Here is a 20,659-nt window from a genome sequence, read left to right on the forward strand (position 1 = left end):
ACTGGACCAATAAACATTCTTATCAATGGAGAAGAGACTGAAGTTGTCAAGTACTTCATTATTCTTGGATCAACTATCAACTCTCATGGAAGCAGCAGTCAAGAAATCAAACGACTTATTAGCATTAGGCAAATACGCTGCACAAGACCTTTTGAAAGTGCTGAAGAACAAAGATGTCAGCTTGAGGACTAAGGTGTGCCTGACCCAAACCATGGTATTTTCAATAACCTCATAGGCATGTGAAAGCTGCACAGTGAATAAGGAAGACCATAGAAGAATTGATGCATCTGAGTTATGGTAGTGAAGAATACTGAAAGTGTCATGGGCTGCCCAAAGAACCAACAGCTCCATTTTGGAAGAAGTGCAGCCAGAGTGCTCCTTAGAGGCCAAGATGGCCAAACTTCGTCTCTCATACTTTGGACATATTGTCAGGAGGGAACATTCGCTAGAAGAGCATATCATGTTTGGTAAGGTGGAGGGTCAGTAAAAAAGAGGAATACCCCCAACGACATGGATTGGCCAAGTGGCAGCATCGATGAACTCAAGTTTGGCAACAGTAGTGAGCTTGGCCCAGGATCGGGCAGTGTTTTGTTCTGCTGTGCATAAGGTCACTATGGGTCGGTACCAACTTGATGGCATCTAACAACAACAACAATTTAAAAGAAGCATTTTATGTATTTTCCTAATGTTATTGACTCTCAGAGATACTTACTTAATTCTTCTAAAAATAATTTGCACCATAGAAAAAAAACAAATAATTAACACTAAAATATAGAAAGGTAATAAAGAAGACTGGGTCAATCGCAAAAAGAAATCTTGAGATGGTGCCTGCAGGGATTCTTGACAAAGCAGCCAATTCATTGTAAAATTCCTACAAAAAACAAAAATGATGACATTAAAATCACAGGTCCTTCAAATAAGTGAACGTTTTGCTTGGATCAATCATCAATATTCATGGAAGCAGCAGTCAAGAAATTAAACAATATACTGCATTAGGCAAATCTGCTGCACAAGACCTCTCTAAAGAGCTGAAGACCAAAGATGTCAGTTTGAGGACTAGGGTATGCATGACACAGCCATGGTATTTTCAATAACCTCATATGCATGTGAAAGTTGGACAGTGAAAAAGGAAGACCACAGAAGAACTGATGCATTTGAGTTATGGTGTTGGAGGAGAATACTGAAAGTACCATGGATTGCTAAAAGAACAAACGTGTGTTGGAAGAAGACAGCCAGAATACTCCTTGAAAGCCAGGATGGCCAAACTTCTTCACTCATACCTAGGATATACTGTAAGGAAGGACCAGTCTTTGGAGAAGGATATCAAGTTTGGTAAAATGGAGGGTTGGAGAAAAAGAGGAAACCCCCCAATGAGATGGACTGGCACAGCAGTAGCAGCTATGGACTCAAATGTAGCAATGATTGTGAGTTTGGTGCAAAACTAGATAGTGTTTTCTTTTGTTGTCCGTAGGGCTGGTATGAGTCAGTACCAACTCTATGGCACTTAACAACAACAACTTATAACAGACTTAAATCACAATTAAAAAGTATTAAAAAAAAACACCTAAATAGGAAATTTTTCACACTGAGAAAAAATACTAGTATTAGATATTCTCCACATATTACATCTTAATTATTTCTTTTCTCAGTGGTATACACTTAGGAAGGAACCCTCGTGGTGCAGTGATTATGTGATCAGGTGCTAAAAGGAAAGACCTGGTAATCTACTTCTATAAACATTACAGCTTAGAAAAATTCGACGGGCAGTTCTGTTCTATCACATGGGACTGTTATGAACGAAAAATTGACCCCAAGGCACCTAACAATAGTATAATTCGGTATATACTCCCTCCATTTGATATCTTTATTCTTTATTTCTAAGTGGTATAAAGTCAGTTATATATCTATAACTTACTTAGTCATGTTTAACCCAAATTTTACTTCAAGGAATTTCAGCATGTATCCATTTTCTTTGTGAGGGACAAACATCTGAAGGAGAAAAAAACTAGTTAAAGAAATAACTATTAGCTATGCTTATAGCAATAAGCCTTACCCAATATTAGATACAGAAAATAGAGCAAGACAACATAACAAAAATAGTAATTAAATAATACCTGGTGTAACTATGAAGCAAGGAAATTTATTCATGTATGTCAAGCACATTCTCTTTTAAGACTTAAGCATAAAACTATAGTGGGTGTAATAGTTTAGATTTTGTGTCAATTTGACTAGGCCAGGATTCCCATGGTTTAACAGTTAAGATGAGCTTATGCTCATGTGATGAAACCGAATAAAAGCACAGTTAATTCTATAAGTGGTAATTAGCAGCCAATCAAATGAATGGATTGTGGCCTGCTCTCAATAGAATAGAAATATGGGAAAGACTCGCTCCCTCATCCACTCGAGACCTAGGACTCTTCAATTGTAAGCCATTTCCTTGATAATTAACTTCTCTCTATATATATGCATAAGGAGCTCTTGTAGCGTAGTGTTTACGAATCGGGTTTAGTTACGAATTGGGCTGCGAACCTCAAGGTCAGCAGTTCGAAAGTACCAGCTGTTCCACTGGTAGTTTGAGGCTCTCTGCTTCCGTAAAGATTTACAGCCTTGAAAATTTTGTACAAGGTAGCTATGAGTCAGAACTGATTCCACGGCACATAACAACAACATATATATGTACATATATATGTTTCACTGGTTTTGCTTCTCTAGAAAACCCTGCCCAAGACAGTATAGCAGTAAGAATACAGCAATTTTCTTTTGCCTTGTTTGTGTAATTTATCCACTCTTCTAAATACCATTTATTTACCTCAATCATTTATTCCATGTATTGTTTAATGTTAATTGGGTGATAAAGACATTTTTAACTAAATGAAACAGTAAAATGTATTTCTTTAAAAAAAAAAAAATTATCAAGAAAAAAATCAAAATTCTACTTTCTCACCCAATATGCTAGGTATGATCATTTTCAACTCAAATTATACTGTACTGTTACCTTGCTATATCATTATTCCTGACATTTAGTCCAATATATTTTATTATTTAATTTGCTCTATTACATGAAACACATAAGGTTACTTACCTTCATTATAATATTGAATGTCACTGTGAGAGTACACACCAAGTAAAAATTAATCACTTTCATCAATTTACCTACAAAAGTTCCTTTCTTCACATTCAGCTGTGGGGGAAAATACACATGAACAAAGAATTGAGGCACAGAAAAATCAATTATTTAAAAAATTAATCACAAGGACGGTAAGGCAATTTTAATTACCTGAAGGCACTTAACAAGAATTAAGGCTGCTACCAAACTCAATAAAGGAGACACCAATAAAGCTGGATTCTCAAACTGTAGCAAATATCCCAGAAACAGAGAAAATATATAGATTTTATAAACTTCATGAACCTGTTGGAAAAAAAAGAAAATGATTAGGAATAAATTTAAATTATATTGTACATCTTTTCATTAGCTTTGTATGGAATACATTAAACTACAATTATAAAGTAAATAAATGCTTTACTGTAATTTAAGACAGTATTGGTGGTGGTATTAAGTACCATCAAGTCAAGTCAATTATGACTCATAGCAACCCTGTAAAGTGTTTCTGAGGGGCAGCTGGTGGATATGAACCACCTATCTTGCAGTTCAAACTGACCACAAGGTTCAGTGCTTATTCTACAGAATCATACCAAAACTCCAAATATAGTATTATACTCTGAAAACAGTTAAAACCATTTTTTAAAATGCTACGGTATATAATGAATTTAACACTTTGCTTTTAGAAGGCACCCGTTACAAACAAAGTGAAAAGATTTAAAACTACAGGTGTCTAAATAATACTGGAATCCATCTAAGACACAACTATTAATCTCTCTATGCACTGGACTGCAAGGTGGGTTTGAATCACAAGGTCGACGATTTAAGCTCACCAGTCACTTCTTAGAAACCCTATATAGGCTTGCGCAATGGGTCAGAACTAACTTGATAGCACTTTTCAACAACATGCCCTTCTCCAGGGACTGGTTACTCCTAATAACCTGTCCAAAGTATGTGAGATGAAATCTCACCATCTTGGCTTGTAAGCAGCATTCTGACTACACTTCTTCCAAGATGGATTTGTTCATTCTTATGGCAGTCAATAGTATAATAACCTTTTTTATGAATTGAGTGAAGGTTTACAAAACAGATTATAGTTTTACATTCAACAAATCAACACTGAGTTTCATCTCAGTGACTGTAATCACCTCACTTACCCCACTTCTTTCCTGTTTGTGGTTTCTAGTCCTTTATTTCCTAACCCTTCTGAATTTTGGTCTAAGGTTGATACTGCCCTTTTGATCTCGAATGGTTGACCATTCTGTAGTGTGCATACCTCACTAGAGTTGTCCCCACTGTATACCTATCTCTTGCTTGACTTTAAATTGAGCCATGAGGTGAGCTTAGTTCCAGACCTGAAAGGTGTCCAAGAGACATAGTCTCAGGAGTCCACCAGTATCTATCGGACCAGTAAGCCTGGTCTCTATGATGACTTTGAGTTTTATCCTACTTTATCCAGGGCCTTCTAATGTGATTCCTTCAAGAGCAGTTAGTAGTGGTAACTAGGTACCACCTAGTTCTTATGGACTCAGGGTCATGAAGACTGATGCTCAGGTGGTCCATTAGTCCACTAGACTAATCGCTTTCAAGCATCTTCAAATTTCATCACTCTTTCCTCTGCACAGGGAGAGACCAATAATTGCATCTTAGATGGCCACTCATGAGCTTTTAAGATCCCAGTTACTACTCATCAAAGTAGGATGTAGAACACTGTCTTTGTAAATTGTATGTGAATTATCTATGGTGTCCCCAGAGACTATGATCCTGAGCCCTCGGGCCCAGCAATTTATTCCTTCAAGGTGTTTAGTAATGGCTAAGTTTTTATAATTTTACCCTCTATATGCTGCATCATGGAGTCCTGGTGTGGCACTATGGGCTAATGCACTGGACTGCAAAGTCAGTTTGAATCACAAGGTTGCCGATTCAAGATCACCAGCTGTTCCTTAGAAACTCTATACGGGGTCACTATGAGCCAGAACTAACTCAATGGCACTTAACAAAAACAACATGCTTCATCACATTCATCAATATGTTTGCAACAAAGGTAAACACCCATGTACAAATATCCTTTGTCAAACCTTTATATATTTGCATGCATACTTCTACTTTCCCTCCCACACTCATTCAGCTTGTGTATTTATCCATGTATGTACTCCTAGATCACTGTTATTGCAAGATTGAAACACAATAAAATATTACTTGAAAAAAAAAATCACACTGGAGGAACATTCTTACTCCCAGGCTCTGACTTAATTTCACTTGGTTTATTCAGTTTTTTTCCTATTATTAAAATTCATCTTTATATACACTTGCAAAAACTATGCAAATCTGCAAAATCTGTAATACATTGTTGTTAAGTGCTGTCAAGTCAGTTCCAACCCATAGTGACCCTCTATAGGGCTTCCGAGGCTATAAATTTTTACGGGAGCAGAAAGCCTCATCTTTCTTCTATGGAACCATTGATAGTCGGAACCAATTCCACATTACTTAACAACAACAGCCTTAATAGTATAATATTTTAATCTATCACGAAGTTAATTTTAGAAAGGGACCATTAAGACAAAGCAATGGCAATAATGTTGTTAAATGCCACTGAGTCAGTTCTGACTCATAGCAACCCTGTACAGTGTTTCTGAGGAGTGGTTGGTGAGTTTGAACTGCCAACCTTGTGGTTAGCCATCAGTACTTATCCTAGAGTGCCACACCAGGACTCCAACATACAATTGTTGTTGTTGTTATTAAGTGCCATTGAATTGGTTCTGACTCATAGCAACCCTATATAGGATTTCCAAGGAGCAGCTGGTGGATTTGAACCACTGACCTTGAGATTTGAAGTCCAGTGCTGATCCTTCAGTGTCATACTGTAAGTCCAATTAAGGGGAAAGTCAAAGGCAGTGTTAAAAGTGAAAGAAAACCTTGAGAAGCTATAACTATTTATCACCTCCCCCAAAAAGAGAGATTTCACTGTTAGAAGTCAGGATAGTGGCTATCCTTGAGAGGTCTAAAGCAATGGCTGGGAAAGGGCATCAGGTTTTCTGGGTACTAGTAATGTTTTACTTCTTAGTTTGGGTACTGGTTCTACACATGTGCCAGGTACTGAGCCTCTTAGCTCCAAACTTGCCCCCATCTTCTCTGTCTTGTAAAGTAGGTATGAGACGATACTTCCTAGATCATTTCAGCAGCACTTCACCCTGATAGAACAACTTCTTGTTAAAACAACGGAGTGTAGTTGCCGTTTGTCTAACACATTAAGAATCAGATTCACTGCATCCTCCTGTCCCAGGGCACATCCTCAGGGGCCAAGACCCAGTTCCATAACGTTCTTCTTTCAAGCTCAGAGACAACAGTAAAGCTGAGCAGCGGCCCTTCTGAGGTTCAAGTTTCAGCTCCATGGGGTTCCTCCTTTAAATTTCTAAGTTTTAGTCATTTCAAAATCTTTTCCTTAGCCCTAAAGGAGGTACCTACTCCAGTAGTAGCTACCGCTACAATACTGAATTCTTTTCATCCTTTGATTAACAATTTTATGCCTGGTAAACAACTATATATATATATATTAAATTATCTTTGTTCAAATAAATGTTGGGACTTATCAGGGCTCTGGGCTATATGAATATATGAAATGAAAACCAGGAAGAAAAGAGTAAGACATGAAAAGTATTTAGTAAATGTTTGGTAAGTAAAGGGTTGTTGTTAAGTGCCACTGATTTGGTTCCGACTCACAGCTACCCTGTATAGGGTTTCCATGGAGCAGCTGGTAAGCTCAAATCGGCGATCTTGTAGTTCAAGCCTTTTCAGTCTAGCCCATTAGCCCATAACACCACACCAGGACTTCATAAATAAAGGGTAGAATGACAGAAAGAGAAACCTTTATCTATTGCTGGTGGGAGTGTAAAGCGATATTGCTGTTCTGGAAAAACACTTGATATTATTTAGAGTTAGGATGAATACATAAATATCCTTTGACTTATAATTCCATCACTAGGTATAAACTCCAGTGAAATCTTGTACATATATGGCAGGTATTAACACATACAAGAATGTTAAACAGCAGCTTTGGTCATATGAATAAAACAAACTAGAAAAAAAGCAAAATGTATAATAAAAAATAAATGGAATATAATTTAAGCATCTCCATGGATGTATCTCAAAAGTAAATAAAATATTATTTACAATATATTTTTTAGGAATATAAAGATAGGAGGCAAAAAATTTTTTTTGAAAAAAGGAAAATATTAACCAAATTGAGGCTAGTAAGCCTCTGTGGGGGAAGGAGCAGGACGTGACTCAGGAAAAGGGAACCGGGGGCTGTAAGGGTTCAAATGCTCCATTCCTTCACAGGGCCAGTAAGCACTCATATTTTGTTCTATAAACTGTACGTTTAGTGTACATATGCTTTTGTACATGTTCTGTTTTTTGTTTTCCTTTTTTGAATAAACAGAAAGAGATGGAGGAGGCATGGCCCGAAGTAAGAGTGGAAGCACAGGGGTGACTTGAATTGAGAAGGCTGCCTGACTAAGGAATTTTCAAAGTGCTTCTAAAATGAGTAGGGAGAATGAGGTTAGCAACCTTTTGAGTGTACACATAAATCCCTCAAAATAACCCTTAAAAGCTAAATGGTTTTAAGCTATAACACTACTAAAACATTTATTCTCTAGGTTTAAAATCTTAGTTCCACACTATACCTTGTCACTTTGCTCCAGTGAAAAGCTATCTAGCAGGAATAGAGATATTGCTTGGAGAAACAGGAGATAGTGGCTGTATTCCCACATCATCATAAAAGTGTAAGTGGAAGCACTCATCAATAAGTAGCAAAACCTCTAGGAGAAATAAAAGAAAGAAACTAAGTATCAATGAGGTTTCCCCCTCAAAAGTTACAGTTCTGTTACTAGTTCAACTTTAAGCTACATAGCCTTTGAAGCTTCATTTGTAAAACACATTTAATCCTTACATAAAGAATAAGATTTTAAATAAAGTACCCTATAAAGAAAAAAAAAAACAAAACCCAATCGTTGTTCAAAGTTCACCATCATGTAAGAATTTCAAGAAAATAAAAGGGAAAAAATCATTTCCAATCAGAGTAGAGAACGGGGTTATTCTTTGTATTCTCTACAACTTTATACTACCTGATATTCTCTACAAGGTTAGTCTTGGTATTCTGTACTAGGTTTCATAGAATATAACTTAACTTTAAAATGATGTACCACATTTATAATAGATCTGAATTAAGTGATTAATAAAACAGATTTGAATCTTACCTCTGTGTAAGTATTTAAATTGCTTTTTAAATAGCCTGTAAGTGCAGCAACTTGACATGCAAAATAGGGTAATGCCCAGTTTTCTCTTAAAGGAATGGAGTAATCGATTCTTGTTGTATCTACCCTAAAATAAACCACAGATGAACAGTAACATAACAAGGTGTTATGTTATGTAACACTTCCAAAGCACTTTCACACACATCTCACTCTTCTCCATTAACAATCCCAAGAGGTAGGTATATAAAAACCACCACTGGCCTATGAGCATCTCTGAGCATATACCTGTCACCTCTCCATCCCTGCTTGCTTTAACACTCAGTACTGCTAGGTACTGGCTGGTGAACAGATGGGGCTCTGTGAGAAATTGGAAAAGCTACCCCTGTGTGTGCAGACATAGCCCCATGCTAACACCCATGCCTGCTGCACCGACTAGAATTCAGCCCCACATCCTACCTCCCCTCAGCCCCTAATGAGATGGCTCCCCTTCTCTAAAGCACAAACTAATCAACAGGCTGAAGTTCTTTTTCCCTTGAAATAAATAATATAAAGTGCAGAGAGCTGATATGACTTAAAGTCATACTGTCAAAGAACATTTATACTTTAAACCAAGAATGAACACTACAGTTAATAAACAAGACATTGTGACACAATCCTTGAGAGCTAATCTGCTAACTGAAAATTTCAAGTTTGGAATCCACCCAGTGGTTCCAAAGGAGAGAGCTCTGGCAATCTGCTCTTGTAAAGATGATAGCCTAGGGGGAGTAGGTGTACCTCCCAGTCCCATGGAATCACTACCAATAACAACACCTTCATGGGACGAACCTGCAAACCTTGGAGAAGTTACTAACTCAAATACAGACAGGTTTCACAGGCTCCTCCTAAATTTCTCCTAGATCCCTTTTCATTGAGAACCTGTTGTTTCCTATGCATATCCTCATCTATTAACAACCTTTTCAGCAATTAGTAAATTTAGATCTTTGACAGAGTAGCAAATTTCCACACAAAAACCAAGTTCTATTTGTCCTAGGAAGATATAAAACTATAACCAACATAGACTTTAGTATTTTTGTCTCTACTAAGTCCCGGAGTGGCACAAATGGTTTGTGTTCGACCTAAAATTTGGTGGTTCAAACCCACCCAGCTGTACTATAGAACAGAGGCTTGGCAGTATGCTTCCACTAACATTATAGTCAAGAAAACTCTATGGAGCAGTTCTACTCTGTAACACAGGGTTGCATGAGTTGGAATCAAGTCAAAAGCAAAAGGTTTTTTTAAACTTTTATTTACTATTACATCAAATCAAGCATTTCCATTGTAGTTAACACACTTGGTTTCTATCAAAATGTTGGAGCTTTGAGCCCATCCAGAGACACCTTGGAAGAAAGGCCTGGAAATCTACTCCCTGAAAACCTTATGGAGCACACACAGTTCTACTCAGACAGATGGGCTTGCCATGAGCTGGAGTGGACTCAATGGCAGCTGGTTGGTTGATAATCCACTGATTCCATATATGTTCTTTATAACCATGTAGCTATCGTTACTAAGTATAGTCAGTTCTAACGCATAGTAACTCTGTATAGCATTTCCAAGAAGCTGCTGGTGGGTTTGAAATGCTGACCTGGTGGTTCTCAGTCCAGTGCTGATCCTACAGCATCACAACAGAAGTCTATAAGTCACTTCAAATAAGCTTATGAAAAACATGTCTTAGTTCATGAAACAAGAAAAGCTGTGTGTGGCAGCCAGGAGGCAAGCCTACAGAATGTGCTCTTTGCTTGTTTAAATGATTATATATTCCTGAGTGCCTTTGTGTACGTCCAAATAAAAACCGAGGGAGTAGAAGCAAATACTGTTGAATGATGATGCATTCAGGGGATTGTAATCATTGTAGCGAAACGAAATACAATAGGATGAGTGTAACATCGATGTTGTCCCATGTAAACTATCACTCAATTCACAATAAAAACTTTAAAAAAACAAACAAACATGTCTTGGTTATTTAGTTAACTAGTGCTACTGTAACACAATAGTATAAGTGAATGGCTTTAACAAACAAATTTATTCTCTCACAATTCAGTCTAGAAGTCCAAATTTAGAAATCTAGCTCTGAAAAAAGGTCCTTGTCTCCTTCAGCATCTATAGGTCCAGCATTCCCTGGAGATCTCCATGTGTCTTGACACCAATCTTCTCCTGGATATAGGAGCTTCACAGTGCAGGGACTTGGTCCAAACAATGCACTCCCCTCCTGGCTCATCTTTCTTGGTGGTAGTAGGTACCTCCCTCTCTGTTCACTCCTCTTTCATCTTTGTAAGATAAAAGATGTTGCAGACCATACCCCTGTGAAGCTCTTAGATCTGAGCAGGGTTGTGACAGGATTAAGGGAATTGCTTGTTGCCATTGAGCTGATTTCAACTCAGCAACCCTATGTACAACAGAACTATACAATGCCCGATTCTGATCCATCCTCACAATTGTGATGCTTCAGCCACAGCTGCTGTCACTGTGCAATCCATCTCATTGGGAGTCTTCCTCTTTGTCGTTGACCATCCATTTTATCCAACATTGTATCTTTCTCCAGGGACTGGTCCTTCCTGACAAGATAAGAGATGAAGTCTTACCATCCTGGTTTCCAAGGACCATTCTGGTTGTACATCTTCCAACACAGATTTGTTTGTTCTTCTAGCAGGCCATGGTATTTTAAATATTCTTCTCCAACACCATAACTCAAATGCATCAATTCTTCTATGATCTTCCTTATTCACTGTCCAATTTCCACAAGTATATGAGGTTACTGAAAATACCATGGCTTGGGTCAGGCGCACCTTAGTCTTGAAACTGACATCTTTGCTCTTGAACACTTTAATAGGACTTATACAGGAAATCTGCCTAATGGAATATGTCATTTGATGTCTTGACTGCTGCTTCCATAAGTGTCTTTGATGACTTCAATCTTGTCTCCATTTCTCATGACATTATTGCTCCAATGGTGAGGATTTTTGTATTCTTTACATTGAGGTGCAATCCATACTGAAGACTGTGGTCTTTGATCTTCACCAGTATTTTAAGTCCTTTTCCCTTTCAGCAAGCAAGGTTGCATCATCTGCATATCACAGCTTGTTAACAAGTCTACCTCCAATCTTCTTGGATTATTTGCTCAACATAGAGATTGCTCAACACAGAGATTGACTAAATATGGTGAAAAAATACAACCCTGGCACACATTTTACCTGCTTTTAAACTAGTCAGTGTTCCCTTGTACTGTATGAATGACTGCCTCTTGGTCTATGTACAGATTCCTCATGAGCACAATTAAGTGTTTGGATTACTAACACGCCACAATGTGACCTACAGTTTGTCACAAGCCACAAAGTCAAAAGCCTCTGCACAGTCAATAAACCATAGGTAAACATCTTTCTGATAATCTGTTTTCAGTCAAGATCCATCTGACTCTGACATCAGCAATGTGCTATCCCTCATTCCAAGTACTGTGTCTGAATCTGCCTTGACCTTCTTGTAGTTCCGTCAATGTACAATTGTAGCCATTTTAAAATCATCTTTAGCAAAATTTTACATGCAAGCGATATTAATGATATCCCGATGATTTCTGCATTCTGTTGGGTCACCTCTCTTTAGAACAGGCATAAGCATGGATCTCTTCCAATCACTTGGCCAGGTAGCTGACAACCAAATTTCTTGGCATAAATGAGTGTGTGCCTCCAGTGCTGTATCAGTTTGCTGAAAAGATTTCAATTTGTATTCCATAAATTCCTGAAGTCTTGTTCTTTACCAATGCCTTTGGTGCAGCTTAGATTTCTTCCTTTAGTAATACTGGCTTTTGATCATATGCTACCTCTTGAAATGGTTGAAAAGCGACCATTTCTTTTTGGTCGTGACTTTCTATTCCATCCATCTTATTTTGATGATTTCTGCATCATTCAATATTTTGCCCACAGAATCCTTCAACATTGCAAGTCGAGGCTTAAAGTTTTTCTCCAGTTCCCTCATCTTGAGAAGTGTTGAGCGTGTTCTTCCCTTTTGGTTTTCTAATTCCAGGAGTTTGCACATTTTATTGTAATATTTACCTTTGTCTCCTCAAGCTGCCCTTTGCAATTTTCTGTTCCGCTCTTTTATATCATTACTTACATTTGCTTTAGCATCCCTACGCTAGAAAGCAAGTTTCAGAGTCTCTTCTGACATATCTATTTTGGTCTTTTCCTTCTTTCTTATCTTAATGATCTTTTGCTTTCTTCCTGTTTGATATTCTTAATGTTATCCTACAACAATTCTGGTCTTCCGTCATCAGTATCTAATGCATCAAATCTGTTCATATGATCACCTCTAAATTCAGGTGGGATATGTTAAAGGTTCTATTTTGGCTCTCTTGGACTTGCTTTAGTTTTCTTCAGCTTCAGCCTGAACTTGCATATGAGCAATTAATGGGCTATTTCAATCAGCCCACGGCCTTGTTTTGACTGATGATATGGAGCTTTTCCATTGTCTCTTTCCACAGATATAGTCGATTTGAAAATGAAAAGAAAACTCACAAACAAAATGAACTCAGCACAAAAATTATGTGGAGCACAAAATCCAGTTGTTGTTGTTGTTAAGTGCCTTCGAGTCGGAGCCGACCCATAGCGACCCTGTACAGGGTTTCCGAGGGTGTAAATCCTTACGGGAGTAGAAAGCCTCATCTTTCTCCTGCGGAGCGGCTGGTAGTTTCGAACCACTGACCTTAAGGTTCGCAGCCCGATTCGTAACCACTACGCTACCAGAGCTCCTTACAAAATCCAGTAGCACCACCAAAAAAAAAAACCACAGAAAAATTACATCAATACCTATTGATAATTACACTAAATATAAATGGATTATATTTAATCAGGAAACATAAAGAGCAGAATGGATAAGAAAATAGGATCCTTCACGTAGTGATTACGAATCGGGCTGCGAACCGGAAGGTCAGCAGTTTGAAACTACCAGCTGCTCCGTGGGAGAAAGATGAGGCGATCTGCTCCCGTAAAGATTTACAGCCTCGGAAACCCTATTCAGGATCGCTATGGGTCGAAACCGACTCGACGGCACTAACAACAACAACAGCAACAAGAGGCATATCAAAAAGATGGAGACAGCCTAAATGTCCATGAACAGAAGAATGGCTGAACAAACTTGGTATACACACACACACAATGGAATACTACCAAATACTGAAGAACGATGATGAATCTGTGAAACACCTCACAACATGGTTGAGAGCCTGAAGGACATTACAGTTCTGAAATTAGTCGATCACAAAAGAACAAACATTGCACAAGACCAATGTTGTAAAAAGTTAAATTAAAAAACGTTTTCTTGACAAAATAAACATTCTATGATGATGTGGCACTGTGGGTTAATGGGCTGGACTGCAAGGTCAGCAGTTCAACCTCACCAGATGCTCCCTGGAAACCCTATACAGGGTCACTAAGAGTCGGAACTGACTCTACAGCACTTAAAAACCAACAACAATAATGATTGTTATGGGTGGGTGGGTGGAATTACTCATGGGCTAGAGTTCAAGCTCACCAGCTGCTCCTCAGAAACCCTATACAGGGTCGCTATGGGTCAGAACCAACTCGATGGCACTTCACAACAACAAGAGTGTAAACACATAATTACATGGGTGACAGATAAGGCAATATACAATCAGAGGGAGGTTAGCAGAGGAAAGCTGAAGGTAGAGGGCGATATGGAGGAATGCATTAGCTAATGTGAATATAAGTAAATGCTGTTAACTGTTGGTACATGGAGGGGATTGAAGCAAAGTGTATGGTTTGTTTAAAGTAAAGCAGATGATCTGTTCTGTAAACCTTCACTCAATTCACAATAAAGAGTTTTAAATAATTTAAAAAGATAGATCTTTAAATGTTATTTTTGATGATGGATGTGACCCCTTTCTTCTTTGCCATTCCCCACATAGTAAACCATGTGACTGTCAGATTCAAAATGGCCATACCAGTTAATTTCAGTTCACTAATGCATAGGATATCAATGTTTATACATTACATTTCATTTTTGACAACTCCTAATTTTCCAAGATTCATACGTCTGATTATTAATGGATGTCCACAATTGTTTCTCATTTTGAGTTGCGCCCCATTTGCAAATGAAGGTCTCAAAGCTTTACTTCATTTGCATCACCACAGTCAAATTTATTTTGAGGAGGTAGCTCTTCTCTACTCTTATTTTGAGTACCTTCCAACCTGAGGGGCTCATCTTCTGGCACAATATCTGACAAGATTCTGGTGTTCTTTATCATGTTTTAATATTCAATATTCTGGTGCTATCTAACAGTGTTCCACTGTGCTTTTCATAAAAATTTCAGTAACTATATACTGAAGCAGTCTGTCTCTCCTTCTTTCTAGTCTATCTTAGGCTGGAAGCTCAGGTGAAACTTGTCTCTCATGGGTGACCTTGCTGGTATGTAAAATACCAGTGGCATACCTTCCAGAATGAGAGCAATATGCAAGCCACCACAGCACAACAAACTGACACACAAGTGGTAGAAGGATATGCAGCCCATACTTAATCCTCTTAACTGGTTTGTCATAACCAATCACAACGTGGGGTATCATCACAAAGTGCCACATTATATCACTACATAACTGTCAATCCTCTGAGAATAACAATCGTGTCAAGTCATATTCTGGGGGGACAAAATTCAATCTATCACAATGCACTTTGTTATTGTTAAGAAGTGTCAAGTCAATTTGACTCACAGTGACCCTGTGTAGTGTTTCCAAGGAGCAGCTAGAGAGTTTGAACTGTTGAAATTACAGTTAGCAGTCCAGTGCTTATCATATAGTAACACACCAGGGCTCCATGGTTAAGGCACTAAATTGGACAAAGTTTAAATTACTGAAAAACAAATAAAGAAATAAAGGTGGGCCATATTAAGTGTTGGGAAAGACACTTAAATTCTGCTAATACAAATATAAAATGGTACAGCCATATTAGGTAACACTTTAACTTTCTTTTTTTAAAAAAAAACTTTCTAATGTGAATTGAATGAAGCTTCACAGAGCATATCATTTTATATGCCTTGAATTGTATACTCTACTTCATTACAATGATAGCAATCCACTTCATGTACCATCAGTTAACAGTTGTTAAGTGCTGGTAGAGTTAGTCTCAACTCAAATCGACCCCGTGTAGGATATCCAAGGAATGGTTGGTATGTCTGAACTGCTAACCTTGCAGTTCAAACTGACCTTGTGGTCCAATGCACTATCCTTTAGCGCCACACTATAACTCCAGTACTTACCTCTATTTACTTTAACTCTTGCATTCCTCCATTTCTTTCCTCTGCCAACCTCCCTCTTGTTGCATATTGCCTACCCTGTCACCCATTTTAGCATGTGCTTACTCTTTAGTTCATAAATTATTTACCTCCCACCCCCAATAACCATCACAGAATTTTTTTTTTTATCAAAAAGACCTTTTCTTAACGTTTTATAACAGTGTCCGTCAGGTTCATCCATGTTGTGTGGTGTTTTACAGATTCACTGTTATTCTTCAACCGTGTGTAGTATATTGTGCCTATGTACCACAGTTTTTATCACCGTTCTTCTGTTCTTGGGTGTTTAGGCTGTCTTTTTGTTATTGGGAATTGAGCTGCATTGAACACGGGTGTGTATATATCTAATAGTGTCACAGCTCCTGGTTCTAGAGGGATAGCTGGGTCAAACGGTATTTCTATTTCCAACTTTTTAAGAAAGAGTCATACCATTTTTGCAGTTTCTTAAAAGTCAAACACAAACCTACTATAAGACCAGTCCTTCTACTCCTAGGTATTTACTCAAGAGAAATGAAAGTCTATGTCCAAAGACTTGCACACAAATGTTCATAGAAGCTTTATGGTTAACAGTACAAAACACTGGACACTACTCCAATGTTCAACTACAGCTGAACAGAAAATCAAGTCGTGGATATACCCATGTAATAGGATACTACTTACCAAAGGAATAAACTATTGATACATGCAACATACAGGAATCTCAAAATAATTATATTTAGTGAAAATCAGACCCTAAAAAAAGTATATGCTATAACTCCATTTATATAAAATTCTAGAAAATGCAAACCTACAGTGACATACTTCATTGGTTCTCTGAGGCAGTGGAACAACAAGGAAATGGGATAGGAAGAAGAAGAGAAAGAATTATAGAAGTGCACAAGTTATCTTTTGTGGGGGGTTATGGATATGTTTACTGTACTGAATATGTTGATGGTTTCATGGTGTATCGAAATGCTTAAATTAATCAAACTGTTGTTGTTGTTACGTGTCATTGAGTTGATTCTGACTCACAGTAGCTCTGTATAAGCTGGTGGATTTGAACCACTGACCTTTAAGTTCAAACCAACCCTGCAGTCCCATGCTTATCCTACAGCACAACATCAGGATTCCAATTAATCAAATAGTACATTTTAAATACATGCAATTTATTCTATATCAACTATACTTCAATGAAGCTGCTGAAAATTATTAGAGGAAAATCTTCCTTATATGAAAATATAGAGTCTTGAAGGTACAATGAGTAAGCACTTGGCTGGTAGCTGAAAGGTTGGGGGTTCAAACTCACCACCCACAGCAAGGGAAAGATGTGACACATATTCTTGTATAAAGATTATAGCCTTGGAAGTCTTACGGGGCAGTTCTACTTTGTCTTATGGGTCCCTATGAGTCAGAATGAACTTGACAACAATGGGTTATGAGTTTTAAATATAAACGTTAATTTAAATAATATATTAATATAAATATTAATAAATAATATAAATATAAATATCAGTAACTTGAAAGCACTATATTTTTCATATGGCAATTACCTCAAGAAAATGAGTGACAATGTATAAAAGAATATTTCACTTTTTAAGTTTTAGTCATGTTAAGCGCTATGGGGATGGAGATAGGTCAGAGGGAAAAGAACGTCCATCATACAACACTAAATCTATGGCACTGACCACTGCCAAGAAGAATTTTATGATGTCTCAAACCAACCCTCCCTACCAAAGCTCCCTCCCCTAGTCCCTTTTTCTTGTTGTTGTTGTTGTTAGTTATCTTTGAGCCTGTTTCAACCCACAGGACTCCATGTGTGCAGAAAAGAACAGTTCCATATGGTTCTCAAGGCCTGAACTTTTGGAAACAGATTGCTAGGCCTGTGCTCCGAGATACATCTGGCTGGGTTTGAACTGTCAGCCTTTCAGCTAGTAATGGAGCACTTAACCTTTTGCACAACCTAGGGACTCCAGCCTAAGTCTAACAATTATATAAAATCCTTTGCACTGCTTCTGCAGCCCACATGAGCTCGCTATAAACAAAATATACTTTAGACATTTTCCCTGTGACTACTAACTGCATGTCCACCTTCAGTCACATTCCCTTCTACCTTACCTAGGGCCTTGCTGCATTATTTATCACTCTGGAGCCTACTCCGTAGGCATTTAATGCTCTCATTTGCATCCTTCATCCCACTGCAAAATCAGATTACATCTCCTCATCCTATTACAACCTTCCCTCAATCCTGACACCCTCAAAAATTTCCCCAACGTCTATCTTTCCTGAGCTGCCAAATACTTTGAAAAGTAGCTGCTCTTGCTGCTTCCACTTCCCTACCTCCACTGTTGTTATTAAGTGCTGTCGAGCTGATTCCAACCCATAGTAACCCTGTATAGGGTTTCTGAGGAGTGGCTGGTGAGCTTGAACTGTCGACTTTGCAGTTCAAACTTACCTGCAGCCCAGCACATTACCCTGCAACGCCACAACAGTACTCCACGTATTGTTGTTGTTAAGTGCCATCGAGCTGGCTCTGACTTACAGCAAGCCTGTATAGGGTTTCCAAGGAGCAACTGTTGAGACTGAACTGCCGACTTTTTGTTGAAACCAACTTTGCAGTGCAATGTATTAACTCACAACACCACACCAGGACTCTAGTACCACCCCACAAAACAAATTCACTGCTGCTGAGTTGATTCTAACTCACAGCAATCCTACAAAGTAGCACTGCCCCATAGGGTTTCCAAGGTTGGAATTTCTATATAAGCCAACTAACTCATCTCTCTCCTGAAGAGCTGCTGATGGGTTCCAGCTGCTGACCTTTTGGGTAACCGTGGAGCGCTTAAATACTGTGCCACCCAGGATGACCAAAAACTGGATGGGTTTATTAATTCAGAAAACAAGGTCACTGATCAGCAGAGTCCTTATCCATGGGGCTAACTTAATAGTAATGTACCTGATATATCTCCCTCCTACTTCCAAAAAGCTACACCATTAATTTTAAATAAAGAGGAAAAAAAGAGGTTTATGTGAATGAATGTCAGGATGTGTGAAAAAAGAGATAATACACAAGGCTGATGTATTATTTTCCAATTGTTCTCAAACAAATTACCACACTTAACAACAACAACGAAATAACTTAAAACACAAATTATCTCATAAAAAGTACAACAGTATGACTAGATTCTCTGCTCAGGGTCTCAATGAACTCAAATCAAGGGATCAGCCAGAGTTGCAGTCCTCTTACAACTTTGATGACTGTTGTCTGAATTCATTTCCTTCTGGCTTAAAGACAGCAAGGACTATCAAACTCTTCCCATTCTTTAAATTTCTCTGATTTTCCCTTCTGCACTAGTTAGAAAATACTCTCTATTTTAAAAAAAACTTGTGTGATTAAATCAGGCCCACTGGATCCTCTTCCTACCTTAAGGTCAACTGTGTCACATAATATAAGGTCGCTATGGGTCGATACCGACTCGATGGCACCTAACAACAACTGTGATAGTGGAGTCCTGGTAGGGTGCTGTATGATAAGCACTGGACTGTTAACAACAAGGTCATCAGTTCCAACCTACCAGTCACTCCTTGAAAACCCTCTATGGGCTGCTATAAGTTGGAACCAACTAGCGGGCACTTCACAACAAACACTACCAACAATCATGATAGTGATGTCTCATTATATTCATAGGTTCTGGAGACTGGATCTTGAATGAGGCAGTTCTAGAACTCTGACTACCGCAGCTGCAAAAAAAAAAGGTGAAATCAATTAAAGACACTTTTCTTACCTATTAATAATGAACCATGCAACAGTAAGCATTCCTGCTAGCCATGTTCCACTCATAAGCCAACTCGTAACAAATAATGCAGTCACATAAATTCCTTGCAATCCAAAAACAATGCCAATGTAAAAATACACTGGTTCAATAATTTCCTAAATGGAAAGGGAAAAAAAGAGACAGGGAGTTAATAGGAGGACATTCAATAATTTAAGAAATTATAAATATGTGAAAGAATAAATATGAAGGTCAAAAGAACAGCACATACGTTGCTACCAGTTGCTTGATATAAAACACTGGCGATAAGCTCTGGATATAGAGACATTTGCTGCACTGCATTTATAGTCTTCAGAGATACAGTTCTGTTATTGTGTGTCAGTTCATAAACACCTAAAGACAGAAAAATTCTTCTCCAGATTACTTAAACATTTGATTCAGAGATCATTAAATATTTTTATATTACCAAGAAAGATTCCAAAACATAATACTCTGTGTCTCATTTTTCTAATTTTGTATTAAGTATAATAAAGAATAGCATCTATATTCTGAGATAAACCTCCTTATTCAAATGCTCTAATCTAGATTGAATAATGTTTTTATTTTAGGAAACATTGTTACTCAAAATATAAAATTGTTATACCTCGTTCAAATGAAGGTGCCTTTAACATATCTTTATAATAGGAGTAATAGATAGCACTGTCACCCTGAAAGGTGATTTCCCGTTCAAGTTCCTAAAACAGAATGAAAGAGTTATTTAAATACCAACATTGTAAATTTTAGCTGCAATGTTTCTTCTTTAGTCACTAATAGCTATGAAATTATTTGTCAATAATCTGGCAAATATTTTCATTAAATACTTAAAGTTTAAAATGGATTAGAATCTGTAAGTCAATTATTTACTAAATATAAAGAAAATGCAATAGCAAACCCAAAAGAAATGTCTTAAGAATAATGAGGCAGATGACGGTTGAGATGTCAGAAGTACTTCATCAAATGAAAAGCTTAAGAAAGGATTACTTTTATTTTTTTCCACTTCCCTATATATCCAGAACAGCTAGCCCTTAATTAGTATTTTTCAACTGAATTTCCAGAAATACAAGCAAAACTTTAAATTCCTAGAATTGGGGATGTTGTTGTTGTTGTCAGGTGCCATCAAGTCTGAACCGACTCATAGCGACCCCATGCACAGCAGAACGAAACAATGTCCGATCCTGGGCCAACCTCA

General features: G+C 37.8%; 1 protein-coding gene across 1 annotated transcript in view; it reads right to left on the reverse strand.

Annotated features, from left to right (window-relative positions):
* The window catches only part of DPY19L4 (dpy-19-like 4 (C. elegans)), a 76,994-nt gene that overhangs the window by 26,067 nt on the left and 30,268 nt on the right, over positions 1 to 20,659 (reverse strand). Inside the window, exons 4-12 of the mRNA XM_006859211.1 lie at positions 20,075 to 20,165; positions 19,703 to 19,824; positions 19,444 to 19,589; positions 8,356 to 8,479; positions 7,783 to 7,917; positions 3,278 to 3,409; positions 3,083 to 3,181; positions 1,916 to 1,989; positions 713 to 871 (exon numbers count right to left, since the gene is read on the reverse strand). Of these exons, the coding sequence (XP_006859273.1) occupies positions 713 to 871; positions 1,916 to 1,989; positions 3,083 to 3,181; positions 3,278 to 3,409; positions 7,783 to 7,917; positions 8,356 to 8,479; positions 19,444 to 19,589; positions 19,703 to 19,824; positions 20,075 to 20,165 (1,082 nt within the window). The remainder of the gene's footprint in view (positions 1 to 712; positions 872 to 1,915; positions 1,990 to 3,082; positions 3,182 to 3,277; positions 3,410 to 7,782; positions 7,918 to 8,355; positions 8,480 to 19,443; positions 19,590 to 19,702; positions 19,825 to 20,074; positions 20,166 to 20,659) is intronic.

Source organism: Chrysochloris asiatica, unplaced genomic scaffold (genome assembly GCF_000296735.1).
Source record: "Chrysochloris asiatica unplaced genomic scaffold, ChrAsi1.0 scaffold00031, whole genome shotgun sequence".
NCBI lineage: Eukaryota > Metazoa > Chordata > Mammalia > Afrosoricida > Chrysochloridae > Chrysochloris > Chrysochloris asiatica.